This window comes from Xyrauchen texanus, chromosome 35 (assembly GCF_025860055.1).
Source record: "Xyrauchen texanus isolate HMW12.3.18 chromosome 35, RBS_HiC_50CHRs, whole genome shotgun sequence".
In the NCBI taxonomy this organism is placed as follows: domain Eukaryota; kingdom Metazoa; phylum Chordata; class Actinopteri; order Cypriniformes; family Catostomidae; genus Xyrauchen; species Xyrauchen texanus.
The window spans coordinates 34,206,009-34,219,835 of NC_068310.1; the positions used below are offsets into that span (position 1 = coordinate 34,206,009).

Consider the following 13,827-nt stretch of genomic DNA (forward strand, 5'->3'; position numbering starts at 1 on the left):
TGATTGGTGTGGGTGAGATACAGATCAAAACTTTTTGTCCTTTTTTACAATCAATCTCCACTTTCACTTTCACATTCTTCTTTTGTTTTTGGCGATTCCTATTCTTTGTGAAAAATGTGTATCGCCTCCTGTTGGGCAGGGTGAAGCATTTACAGTAAAAAGGACTAAAATTGTGTAATAGTCTGTTTCTCACCCACACCAATCATATTGCTTCTAGATTTAACCACTGGAGTCGTATGGATTACTTTTATGCTGCCTTAATATGCATTTTGGAGCTTCAAAATGTTGGTCACCATTCACTTGCATTATAACAACCTACAGAGCTGAAATATTCATGCAAAAATCTTCATACACATCTAGGATTGCAAGAGAGTAAATAGAGAATTATGAGAGAATAAAATATTTTGAGTGAACTATCCCTTTAAGTAATTATTCACTGAAAATCTTGAACATTTTGCTTGCGTGTCGAGGTCACTATACTGCGTTCACTTTCATTGTATGAAAGAGAGCAGCTTGGACATTCTGCTATAAATAACTACTTTTGTGTTCCACAGAAGAAAGTCATAATGGTTCAGAACATTATGAGGGTGAGTAAATGATGACAGACTTTTAATTTACTGGGTGACCTATCCTTTTAAAACCAGCCCATTCACTGTAAAGACTTTCTTTTCAAGCTGACCCCAGGCCCAGTTCTGGACATAGGTCTAATTTTTTTAGGTTGCCCCAGCTAACAAATTATGACTAGCATTAATCCACCTGAACTGTACTGCGATTAACCTGTAGGTGCTGTGCGGGTCACTCACCCGAGTGCAGATTTGCACGAGACTGTCAAGTCATCACTGCCATCCTTACTGCTTAGAGTGCTCTTCTGTGTCAAAGGTGCCAGCTGATGTCATGTCTTACAGTAATTCAGTGCCATCTAGATATTCTTCTATATTGCAGTTGTGAGAAATGAATGTACAATTGCGAGATATAAAAGCCTACTTTTTTCCCAACTTCTATAATTTATTGATGTGGTCAACGATTCAGGTAAACAAAAAAGTAAATAGCATAAATAGTTAATACCATGTTTGGTTGTTTCAAAACCTAGTGAGCATTTTTGGGCATTATGAACATATCGACTGCAATTTTGGGCATAATTGCAATTGAACATTTGATTCAACAGTGTTTTGGTCAATGGTGGCATTTAAAAATGCACCGTTTGTAATAGCATCCTTCTGAATTATGTTTAAATAAAAAAACAATGGCAAATAATTCCTATAATTATCTGTCAATAATATAGCAGTCAGTTTTGTTATTTTTTCAGGTTTTGTTTCTTCCTGGACCATATAGAGAGTGAACTGTCACGTCTGTTGAGCTGCATGCATTGAACCCTGTCTGTGCATGCTGGACAGAGTGCATGTCACACATCACAGCAAACCAGGTCAAAAGTATGCTTTGATGTCGTGTCCTCAGATTCTGCAGTGTTGCCCAATGTTCCCCTCTCCCCTCATACACAGACAGCATCTCAAGAGACCCATTAATGATGATTGCAACACCATTTAAAGGACTACAGACTATATTGATAACTTGGTTTAGTTTTGGAATATTGTCATACACAAGGCATATGTTAAATTACAGTAGTTGTTCAGGAAGAAAAGTAACTCTATACTAAATAAAGTAAATAAGTATCATATTGTTATAAAGGCTAAAAGTTAAATATTTAATTGATATCTTCTTTAATATTCAATGAAGCATAGCTTATCAGTTTCCCAAATCAGCCTTGAAGAGCTTGCACAGGGCAGTGGAGTAACGGTCACGCACTGAGTGATGTGGCATCTAATCATAGTCTATTTTCCCGTATTGAGCAAAGAGTAGCTTTCAGTTTACTTTTATGGCTTTCTGACATTAATCGATTCCCCTTATGTGTATATTTTCAACTGCCTTCAATTACAAAGAGGTTTTACCCACATTTTATTTGTTTATTTATTTATTTTAAGAAATGGTACTATGGTAATATCATGTTTTTTGGAAAGACTACTTGATTAAATAAATATTTTTGGTCAGTTCTATGATCATTTCATTTTGTTATTGTTGTTGCACATGGCATTAACATATTTATTTACTTATTTACTTATTAATTATTTCGACATGTACTATCGTAATATTATGTTTTTTATAAAACATAATATTGTGGTGAATTATCTTGATGTATGTTGTTGTTTTTAGATTCGATTTTTATTTATATTTTATATTTATATTTTATAATGCCATGTTTTGTACTTGTACCGTGTTAATATTATAATACTGTGTTATATTATTATTACTGTTGTTGTACATTTCTACCATGGTAATTCCTTCTTTTTTGGACATATACCATAGTAAAAAATTATTTATGTATTTATCATATTATTTATGTATTTATTTATAGTTCCAACGTAATACCATGCTCTTTGGACATGTACCGTGGTTATATAAATATATATATATATCTTTTAATTTAATTTAATTTTATTTAATTAATGTAATTTAGCTGTTGTGATATATAGTACCATTTGTAAAACCATGTGTTTTGGACACGTACCATGTTAATATCATGTTCATTTTAACTTGGTATTGTGGTAAATTATTATTTAATTTTATGTTGTGCATTTCTACCATGGTAATACCATGTTTTATTTGGGCATTGGTAAAATCATGGTTTTGTAACAAAGTACTGTGAACATTTATCATTTTTATTTCATTGTTTTTTTGTTATTTTATTGGAACAAAGTACCATGGTAATATAATTTTTTTTATACTATGGTTGTTTTTTTTTTTTGTGCATTTCTACCATAATGATATCATGTTTTTTTTGGACATATACTAGGATAGTACCATGTTTTTGGGGGACATATAACATGGTTATATCCTGTTTTTAGAACATAATTGTATGGTAATTAAAGTTTTTGTTGTTGCTGGACCTGGTAATACCATGGAGTATCATGTTAGTATCATGGTATATACATGTGAATATGGTAATCACTGCCATCTCATGCCTTCACTGGCACATGGTGCCAAACTGCAGTACTTTTTTGTAAGGTAGAAGATAGTGCTTTGTTTTGGTGGTGTTTTTGTATAATATGTTTAACATCATCTGTCTTCATATGCTTCAGGTAATCAAGCTTTACAGTTAAACAAATGAAATATCCCTCAGTAAAGATTTTTATCAGTCTACAGACTATACCGTACTTAATCACACTATAAAACATTTCTGAAATTTGAAGTAATCCAAAAGATTTAGCATTAATTTGTTTCACGTGACATGACATCTACCACTAATTGGGTCATCAAGTGCTTTTTGTTGGGGAAATAAACCCGGGATTGCATCTGTTTATGCACGCTCGTCACATGCAGTGATGGTAAAAAGTGTTTCGTCACGTGTTTATTCACAACAGAAGTTTCCTCAGCTTGTATTGTCTCTGTGATCTTGGCAGACAGCAGTTTAACATCTCGCCAGCAGCCGTGCAGTCATCCACCACTCACATGAAACAACTTGGACAAAAGTTGCACCTTCTCTCCAGCCTCATGAATATTCATACTGAGTGGGTGTACACAGATGCCCACTATCCTTAAATAGGCAGAGCATCTGTACCTCTGCGCCTACTGAAAACTCTGAGGATAACAACTAACAAGGACTTATCATCCGAGAGGGTTCTTCTACATTGTACAAGTAAGGACAAGATATATTTTCATTGAGATTAATTCATTTCTATCTCTCTCTCACACTCTCTCTCTCTCTCTCTCTCTCTCTCTCTCTCACACACACACACACACACTCTCTCTCTTTCTCTATCTTTGTGTATTTCTACTTTGCTGCTGCTTTGATCTTGTCCAAGCGTATTAATTGATACCATGCTTTATAACCATGCTTTGTGTTTCTGAGGTGGCAACTACTCAAGAACAGCTTTGAAGATATTGCTTGCTCCATTAGGTTATGATACTTCATACTTGTAGCATTTACTACAGTTACTAATTATGTTGACTTGGCAAAGGCTACTGCTTTTCTACAGACATTTCCAAACTCCCTAAACCAAGACCAGATTTATGAGTTGTAACCCAAACATTAAGACTGTTCTAACTTGGGCAGCTATGGCTACGGTTTGTGCAAAGCAGATGATCAAAACCCAAAAAACAATCCCATAGATTTACATTGCTGAAATGTTCAAGCAACTTGAATTAATTTGAGATTTTTTACATTTGTGAGAAGAAAAAGAACTAGCACAGCTGTGTATTAAATCCGTTGCCAAGAAACAATGGTTCAATTTGACCACGCAATGCCACGATTGACCAATCAGCATCAAGCTTCCATAGACTATGGCATTCTATTTGTGCCAAAATTCAGCAAGAATTTACCATTTGGAATCTCTTTATTACTGTAATTCCGACATGATATGAACGCACCATAATGCTAATTATCTTGATCTCCTTTACAGACGTAACACAAACGAACCACAATGGATACTTTGCAAGAAATCATCCCATTTGCAAAGGAATTGCTGATTGCCGGTCCCTCCAAGGGCTGCCTGAAGGTTTACCTAGTGGGCGGCACTTTTGCCATCCTGGGAATGGTTAGCGGAGTGGTGCAGGTTGCCTCCTCCTTCTTTCCTGGCCAAGATGAACCTGACTTTGACATTCTAAAGTCCCGGGAGATGATAACAGTAAAACAGCAGACCCAGGAACTACAGACCACCATCCCAGAAAATGACGAAATTGATGCTGTGATGGAAGCCAAGGCAAAGGAGCACCCTGAGACCAGAAAGAGGCGTATGAGCTTCAGATTACATGCCTCATAAGGCTCCAGCCTTGCTGCTGTCGTACGCCCATATCAAGAGAGTTCAGCCTTTAAGATGTTCTGCTTTTAGCACTAAGTCGTGGAACACGCCAAGAGGAACCGTACGGACTCTGTTACTGTACCGAGAGCTGCAGAGCAGCAGAAAGAGGGAATTGACTTGATAGTTTGACTGTTACATATGTGTGTTTAGATGGTGTAATGATTTTCTATAAGATGACAACTATTTATAAAGGATGTATAAAAGTCATGTGAAGAGTGTGCTATCTCTGATTGCCATTAAATAAATCCAGATTTGCTCAAAAAGTGATTGTGTCATATGATAACTGGGTTGTTGAAGTAACATCCAGCATTGTTCAAAATGCCCTATTCATTCTTTTGTTGCCGTGATTATCACATAAACATGATACAATTATTTTAGTCCAATATTCTCCATTCTCCTTTCAAATGTGATGAAACCCATCTATTTCATCACCAATTGTTTACACCTCAGATTGAAAAAAGGTTCATCAAATGGGTGTGAAAATATGTAAAAATGTGGGAGGGGAAAGGGGTGGGATGTGGAAGGATGGGAGTGGCTCAAGAGTTACTTCCAAAACAGTCTCTCAACAGTGATGGCTGAACATCACTTTACGAGCGGAGACGAAAAACCCCCAAAAAGTTTGCTGTATATAAGTCATTGGACAAAAGTGTGAAGTGAGTACAGCACTCAGAGCAGATATTACTCTCAAAACCAGCACTGCTTTTAACTTTAGATTCAATCATAGACATTTATTCATACGAGGAGTGTTTCGGGTTTAAAACAATTTCAACTCTTTTGACAGCATTTGTAGCACAACGTTGATTACCACAGCTCATATTTTCAACTCATTCCTCTTTTTCGAAAGAAAACAATCACATGCAGTAAGGCACATACAACGAAAGTAAATGGGTCCAATACACAAAACATTAAATACACACTGTTATTCAAAAATATAGCCACAATACTTAAGCATGTGTTACTCTAACTGGTGTTCGCTGTCCTTTTCTGCATATGTTGAAGCCGTTTTGTGGTCTATTTTGCGGTCCATTTTGCATAACGAGGAGGCTCGTTTTAGCTTATCGCGGCCCATTCGGCCCGTTTTGGTTCTCCCGATGGCCAGTCTGCCCCTGATTGGCCCCAAAGTGCATCAGCCCACCGGGAAAATGCCCGGTATTCCTGATTACCTGTCCAGCCCTGGGAGTAAATCAAGGAAACTTTTACACAATGCGACGGATACAAAAAAAAGAGTGCTGACATAACTTTGAGTTTCCTGTTTACATCATTGTCTTTTGTTTTTGAGAAGACTCGATGGAATATGCGCACCGACCAAAGTCCAAACCCAACAGCCTCCCCTCATACACAACTGCTTTATGTTTGAAGCACGACAGTGGCCGGCCAACAACAAGCATGCTCACTTCGGTTTGGTTATGGTCTGAGGTCCTGACAGGTGATTTCGATCTCACCACAATGTTTTGTGAAAAAGCCCCTTGCATTACTGTTTCCCGAGTGCCTTTGAAGTCTTGCACCTGCCCGGAACAGCTGTTACATCTTTGAATATCTGGAACAACATGCGTGAGTGAAAGACAACAGAATTTTCATTTTTGTGTGAACTATCCCTTTAACGGTGCTGTAAACACCTGTAAATGCACAATCCACAAATGCAAAAATATTCCTACTCCATTAAAGATGGAGTAGGAATAGTGTCCTGAGATATCTGTGACAGCTGTAGACTTTGTAAACAGCTAACAAAAATGTGTTCGCGGACTATGGACATTGGCGCTTTTCACCTGTCAGTCATTTTGCTCGTTCTCGTAGTGTTGTAGTTGAAGCGGATCGAAGTATAGGTGTCTGCGGAACAATAATGGCCGTTTTTCAGTCTGTGGGAGTTTTCAAATCGGGATGGGCGTTTTTCAACTACCCAGTGAAACTAGGGAATCTCAATGTAGTAATCAGTGGGCTTTTCCAAACCAAGATGGGCATTTCTGAACTATCCGGTGAAACTAGACAATCTCAGTGAAGTAGGCAAATCTTGTAAAGCTGCTGAATATGGCCACTGATTGGAAAAAGCCTATTTTTGTCTCAGCGGGTCATTGAGGCTATGATTCATAATGTTTGTCAGTTGAGGGCGCTATTGAGCTACTGTTGTATCTGACAGCCACAGAAACAAACATCTCTTTTGCTGGGTTTTGTTGTCAAAATTATCTTTGGAGGCGGGGTTTTGGAATAAGGGGCGTGGCTCAGTTACTAAAATCGCTTACATCACCTTTAAGATCTACTTACATTAGTAGATGCACTACCCGAGAAGGCTATATCATAATAATAGTTGTATGTGGAGTTCTTTTCATATAGAAATGTAGTTAAGAATCTTATGTAGCTTTACAAACAGATTAGTGAGACATATAAATATGCAGTTCATGGCTCTAGAGGGCCGGAATACGAAACACTTCACCAAATGTTCAAAACAACTCAATAACATAACATTTCTATTTATTTATAATACCTGTATGAATTCGACACTCGCACTTTTATTTTGAAAGCACAACCGGATGCGGAAGTGAGCGCCCCGCGCACTCTTCAGGATGTAAACAACACATACAGTGAGATTCTTTGAACTTGTGATCATATTCTTCATGCAGTGATCGTGTTTCTCTTTGTCAGCTGATAATGTGAGTACAGACAATCGTTTACTGTCGTGTCTCTTGAATAAATGTCCTCATTTAGTTGTAGAAACTCTTCCAAACTAGACAGTGTTCATAAGATACGCGTCACATACACATTACTTTTCCTTTTCTATCCTTAATCCGTGTCTAATTCATAAATCAGATGGATTTATTGCTGTATTATTATTTATAGTTTATCAACTTCTAGTGACTCGGCCTAGACGTACAACAAACAATTCCACATCTGTAAATATGATTAAGTGGCTTGTTGTATTTTGATGTTGTTCGTTAAGTAAATCAAATGCATCACTGCACAATGCATCACTGCAACATATTTTTTTGTTGTTAGATGACATTGCAATGATACATGTCGTTGTGTATTAATTATTCGTTTAAATGTCAACATGTATAATCTTTACATTATTGGTGGTGATCAATTTCAAAATTGTACTGTTATAACCATAGTTATACTCCACTGTAACTACAGGGTCAAATCAAACAAATTTCAGAAACTTTCCCAAAATATGAAATACTTTGGATCAATATTTAATGAGTAATCCAGAATTTTGTAGAGGGGTGTCAAAATTACAATTTTGTGAATGATTTTGGAGCAGAACTACAGGTAAAATAATATCCTCAGAAAGGTGTTGGCATCATTATTTATTTATAGTATATTGTATATTGTAGGTCTATTACTAAACAATTACTGACTTCTGCATCCCTTGTTTCATTAGATGTCAATGGTGTGAGTCAAAATCATGTGCGTGTGTGCGCGATTTATATAATTTGTCATATTTACTCACCCTCATGTCATCGCAGATGTCTATGACCTTCTTACTTTTGCTGAACACAAATTAAGGTTTTTAGAAGAATATTTCAGCTATATAGGTCCATACAATGCAAGTGTATTGTGACCAAAACTTTGAAGCTCCAAAAATCATATAAAGGCAGCATAAAAGTGATCCATAAAACTTCAGTTGCTTAATCAATGCCGTCTGAAGCGACCCAATCGATTTTGGGTGAGAACAGACCACAATATTATTTTTAATTGTCATCAGCAGCCTACTTGGCGATTATAATTTCAAGCTTGATTACACTTTCTAGTGCCATCAAGCGCTCTGCACACGTGTCAAGCACTAGGACGTGTAATCGAGCTTGAAAATGAAATTATGATCGTGCCTTGAGACTGCAATGGCAAGATGTACCATAAAAAGGATCACTTCAACCAATTGTGTCGCTTCATAAGACATGGATTAAAGTACTGGAATTGTATGGATTAAGTTTATGCTGCCTTTATGTGCTTTTTTGAGCTTCAAAGTTCTGGCAACCATTCACTTGCATTGTATGGACCTACAGAGCTGAAATGTTCTTCAAGACAGTAAGTCATACACAGATGGCATGGCATGAGGGTGAGTAAATAATGAGAAAATTTTCATTTTTTGGGTGAATTACTCCTTAAAGGAAAAGTGTATATTTTATGTGCTGTGACTTGTCACCATTTCTAATCACCGTTTAGCTTTTTTCTTATTTTTTTTTAAACACTATTTGAGGTCATTTTAAAAGAGTTGTTTTAAAGAGAATGGTTGTTTAAAAGGGCAAGATGTCATCTGCCCAGTTTGGTATGGTAAAACTATAGTTACTTTTTTTAAAGGAATGACGACAGATGGATTTCAGGAGATTTCATTTAATCTTTTGCTTACATCATGAACTGTGTGTCACTTTTTAGTTTTGTTGTGCAATATTGTATCTTATTATTACTGACTTTATGATATTATGGTGTTGTGTTTTTGTAGGTTGCAGTTGTGCTTGTGTGAAAGATTTATGACCTCATCAGTGTGAAACAACAACCCCACCATGTCAAGGAAACAGTTGGGGAAGCCCATAAGAGGAAACCGAAAGTGTGAATTAGAGAAGAAGAGAGATGAGAGGGCAGCCCGCAGAGCTCTGGCGAAAGACAAGAAGAACAGACCTCCAGGAGATGAAGGGGAGGAGTTTGTCAGCTTCTCCAATCAGCTTCAAGCTCTGGGTCTCAAACTGAGAGAGGTGCCTGGAGATGGGTATGTCTGGAGATTGGAGGGTAATGACAGTCCTATGCAGTCTGTATTCTATGAGTTGTTCATGTGTTCTCCTGCAGTAACTGTTTGTTCCGAGCTCTTGGAGATCAGCTAGAAGGCCATTCACGAGGTCACCTGCATCTGCGACAGGAGACGGTACTGTACATGACAACGCACAGGCAGGACTTTGAGCCATTCCTTGAAGATGATGTGCCATTCGCTCAACATTGTAAGTCTTTTATCAGCTTTTTTCAAAGCATCTGCAAAGGTAATGGTTGTCATGCAACTAATGTTGAGCAATGTTTTGCTGCAATGCACTCTGACTGAACTTACACATTCCTATCCATCAAACAGATAAGCTCTTGCATCAGCTGCTATATCATTACAGTAATCTATATTGTTTTAATTTATCTTTCACAGTGTCAAACCTCTCCGAGCCGTGCATGTTTGCTGGCAATGATGCCATAGTGGCCTTTGCTCGCAGCCAACAAGTGAAAGTGGTTATTCATCAGCTGAATGCTCCATTGTGGGAGGTGATGGATAAATTATTTATTTGTATTTATTTGATTACTGTATTTCTAAAGCATTAACATGTTTTTATTAAAGGCATAGTTCACCCAAAAAGGAACATTCTCTCATCATTTACTCATCCTCACCTGCTGTGACACCAGATGTGTATGACTTTCTGTTTTCAGCAGAACACAAATTAAGATTTTTAGGAGAATATCGCAGCTCTGTAGGTCCATACAAGAAAAAAAATTGTTAAATCAACATCTTCAGTAGCGATATAATAGGTGTAGGTGAGAAACAAATCAAAATTTAAGTCCTTTTTTTACTCCAAATCTCAACTTTCACTTTTAAATCTGAAAGTCACATGTGGTGCCTGTTTAGTTGCACTTTTAGAACTAAAAGTGAAAGTTAAAGTGGAGATTTAGAGAGAAAAAAGGACTTGAACATTGTTCTGTTTCCCACCAACACCTATAAATCTCACTTCTGAAGACATGGATTTAACCACTGATGTCATATGTATTACTTTTATGCTTCCTTTATGTTTTGTTTTATCTTTATGTCTGATCACCATTTACTTGCATTGTATGGACCTACAGAGCTGAGATATTCTTCTAAAAATCTTGGTTTGTGTTCTGCTGAAGACAGAAAGTCGAACACATCTGGCATGTCATAAGGGTGAGAAACTGTAAATGATAAGATAATTTAATTTTTTGGGTGAACTATCCCTTTAAAGGCAATTCTCTCCTCATTTACTCACCCTTATTCCATCAAAAACAGTGACTATCTTTCTTATGCAGAACACAAACAAAGATCATTTTAAAGGATGTATAAGGTGTTTTTGTCAATACAATGTAAGTCAATGGGGTCCAAAACTTTCAAGCTTCACTCAAGTAGTGGGACACAATCATTCTGTGGGTGTTAAGATTTATAGAGAAGAAGGACTTAAATTTTGCTCTGTTTCTCACCCAAAGAGATAGTACCTCTTCAGAAGACCTGGATTATACCACTTGAGTTGTATGGATTACTTTTTTGCTGCCTTTATGTGGTTTTCAAAGCTTGAAAGTTTTTGACCCCAAAGACAAAATCACATCATACATCCTTCAAAATAACTTTGTGATCTGCAGAAGATAAAAAGTCATACCAGACAGCACAAGGGTGAGTAAATGATGAGTGGATCATAATTTTTGGTGATTTGTCACTTCAATTGTATTTGTTTCCTTTTTACTTTCAGATAAATGGTACAGAGAAGCCGTCATGCCGTGAGCTTCACATCGCTTATCGCTATGGAGACCACTATGACAGTGTCCGAAAAATAGGAGATAACTCTGAGAGCCCAGCGCATCTATGTATAGAGGTCTGTAGACTAAAACATAAGAATCAAGACAGGTCAGCCCCGCCCACATTGGTCTAAATATTAAACATTGTTTGTATATTTAATATATTAAATATTTACTCTTATTAGATGTTAATATAAAAAAAAAAAAAAACATTTCGGTATACATATATATATATATATATATATGATATTGATTCATAATAATAGGCTTTTTTTCAGGATGAATGCCTGAATGCAATTTTTATAAATATGTTTTTTTCTGCTTATTGTCTGTCAAAATGTCTTTATTGACATTGAGTGTTTACTTAAAGGGGCCTTACACTTTTGTATCATTTTTTGTTTCGCCTTAAAGGAACAGTTCACCCAAAAATGAAAATTCACATTTACTCACCCCCATGCCATCACAGATGTGTATGACTTTCTTCTGCAGAACACAAACAAATATTTTTAGAGGAATATCTCAGCTCTGGAGGTCCATGCAATGCAAGTGAATGGTGATCAGATCTTTGTCGCTCCAAAAATCACATAAAGGAAACATAAAAGTAATCCATATGAATCCAGTGGTTAAATACATATCTTCAGAAGTGATATAATAGGTTTGGGTGAGAAACAGATCAAAATTTAAGTCCTTTTTACTCTAAATCTCCACTTTCACTTTTACATCTGAAAGTCACATATGGTGCCTGTTTAGTTTCACGTTCACACTTGAAAGTGAAAGTTAAAGTGGAGATTTAGAGTCAGAAAATTACTTGCATTTTGATCAGTTTCTTATCCACACCTGTTATATCACTTCTGAAGATATGAATTTAACCAGTGGAGTCATATGGATTACTTGTATGATTTTTGGAGCGACAAAGGTCTGATCACCATTCACTTGGATTGCATGGACATACAGAGCGGAGATATTCTTCTAAAAATCTTAATTTGTGTTCTGCAGAAGAAAATCATAAACATCTGGGATGGCATGAGGGTAAGTAAATGATGACTTTTCATTTTTTTAAAAGAACTATCCCTTTAAGTGTAATTATGATAATCATGGTTTCTTAAAACAGATTTTTTTCCACCCTGTCTTTGACCTTTACAATTCAACTTTTTTTGCAACTGTACCTTCAACACGACTATATGTAATTGAGTCACGCTTTGAATGGCTAACCTCTTTGCATGTACATTTCCCATTCTTTCTTGTTGTGGTAGAATTTGAATAATTCTAGACGCTTTGGAGAGGGTCAGAAGAAGCAGAGAGACGCCTCCCCCGCCAGATCTGTCTCTGAAGATGAAGAGCTGATCATGAGTTTGCTCTGCGCTGACAGTCAGTACATTTCTAAATCTGCTTTCTTTCTCTTTAACTTATTATTTACGCAAAGCTTTGTGTTCTGCACACAGGCCAATCAGAGAATCTGTGTCAATCAAGTGCCACATCACAGAAGTGCCAAAGTGATTGGCTGGAGTCTGAACTGAATTACCAATCAGCACAGAGAGACTCTGCATCAGGGACACACCCTCTTTGTCAGGGCATACAAGCTGAATGTAGTGACAATGTATCGCCAGCAGATGGCAGCAGCTCACACAAACCCAAGGTAAGGGAGGCTACATTGGTTTGAATGACAGTGATAATGGTTTGAATAATAAAAGTACAGAACTATCCCTTTAAGAAATTTAAGGTTACATTTTGAAAACCTCCCAAAGTTGTTGAAAATGACAATTATAATGGTTTCCTTTGTTTTACAGCTCTCTAGCAAACAAAGAAAAGAGCAACAGCGCTTGGAAAAGAAGAAACGTCAGGAGGAGAGACACAGACAGAAGGTTTTGCAGGGGAGAGGGGCACATGACCAGAATCAGAACGTAGCAGAACCTGTGACTCTTGTGCCAGCGCTTAACACCCTGAGCATCTAGATCAAACATGGGCATAACTGACTCTGAGAACGGTTAAAATGAATGAGGAACTTTCTTGTAGTTTATTGTACAGTGAACTGTGCTGAATGATTTGAGAGTGTTTCTTTAGCATGAAGGTGGCATGTCAAGATTGGTCGAGCTGTACACTCTCCTTGAGATTGCATTTTTGTGAGGAATATTCTTTTAAGTCAAAAATGAACCGAAACTACTTTCAGTTAATCCATCTGAACTCATCCGAAAAATATTGAGAGAAGCAAGAGATTAATTAAGATTAATGATGGACGTATGGTTAAACCTTAATCCTATAGAAAACTTTGGTTCCATCCATATTTTCGGTTTCTAAACGCTCCTCGTGTAAAAGAGCATTTCATTTATCTTGGTTTGAGTTCATCTTTTTTTTTTTTTTAAATTAAGCATCCTCATACTACGGTGAATCCAACAAATAAATGGGAGAAACTTTTCAAATGGGATTTAAATTGTTGTCTGCTGTTGTCTGGAAATTAGTTTGTTTACTAAAAGGGTAAATCTCACAAAATCTATCA

At 36.7% G+C, this 13,827-nt stretch overlaps 1 protein-coding gene across 1 annotated transcript; it reads left to right on the top strand.

The window, feature by feature from the left end:
- The first annotated feature begins 7,376 nt into the window (after positions 1-7,376).
- On the top strand, positions 7,377-13,755 carry LOC127628889 (OTU domain-containing protein 3-like). The gene is made up of 8 exons (XM_052105843.1): positions 7,377-7,498; positions 9,286-9,549; positions 9,627-9,775; positions 9,967-10,079; positions 11,288-11,410; positions 12,587-12,701; positions 12,776-12,969; positions 13,121-13,755. Exons 2-8 carry the CDS (start codon positions 9,347-9,349, stop codon positions 13,283-13,285), a joined length of 1,062 nt encoding a protein of 353 aa, XP_051961803.1. The 5' UTR covers positions 7,377-7,498; positions 9,286-9,346; the 3' UTR covers positions 13,286-13,755.
- Positions 13,756-13,827: the final 72 nt, after the last annotated feature.

Bases quoted from the DNA above. Each gene is read 5' to 3' on its own strand.
- LOC127628889 (XM_052105843.1), top strand. From the start codon at position 9,347: ATGTCAAGGAAACAGTTGGGGAAGCCCATAAGAGGAAACCGAAAGTGT. The intron at 9,550-9,626 runs GTATGTCTGGAG...GTTCTCCTGCAG, and splicing joins AGAGAGGTGCCTGGAGATGG to TAACTGTTTGTTCCGAGCTC. The intron at 12,970-13,120 runs GTAAGGGAGGCT...TTTGTTTTACAG, and splicing joins GCAGCTCACACAAACCCAAG to CTCTCTAGCAAACAAAGAAA.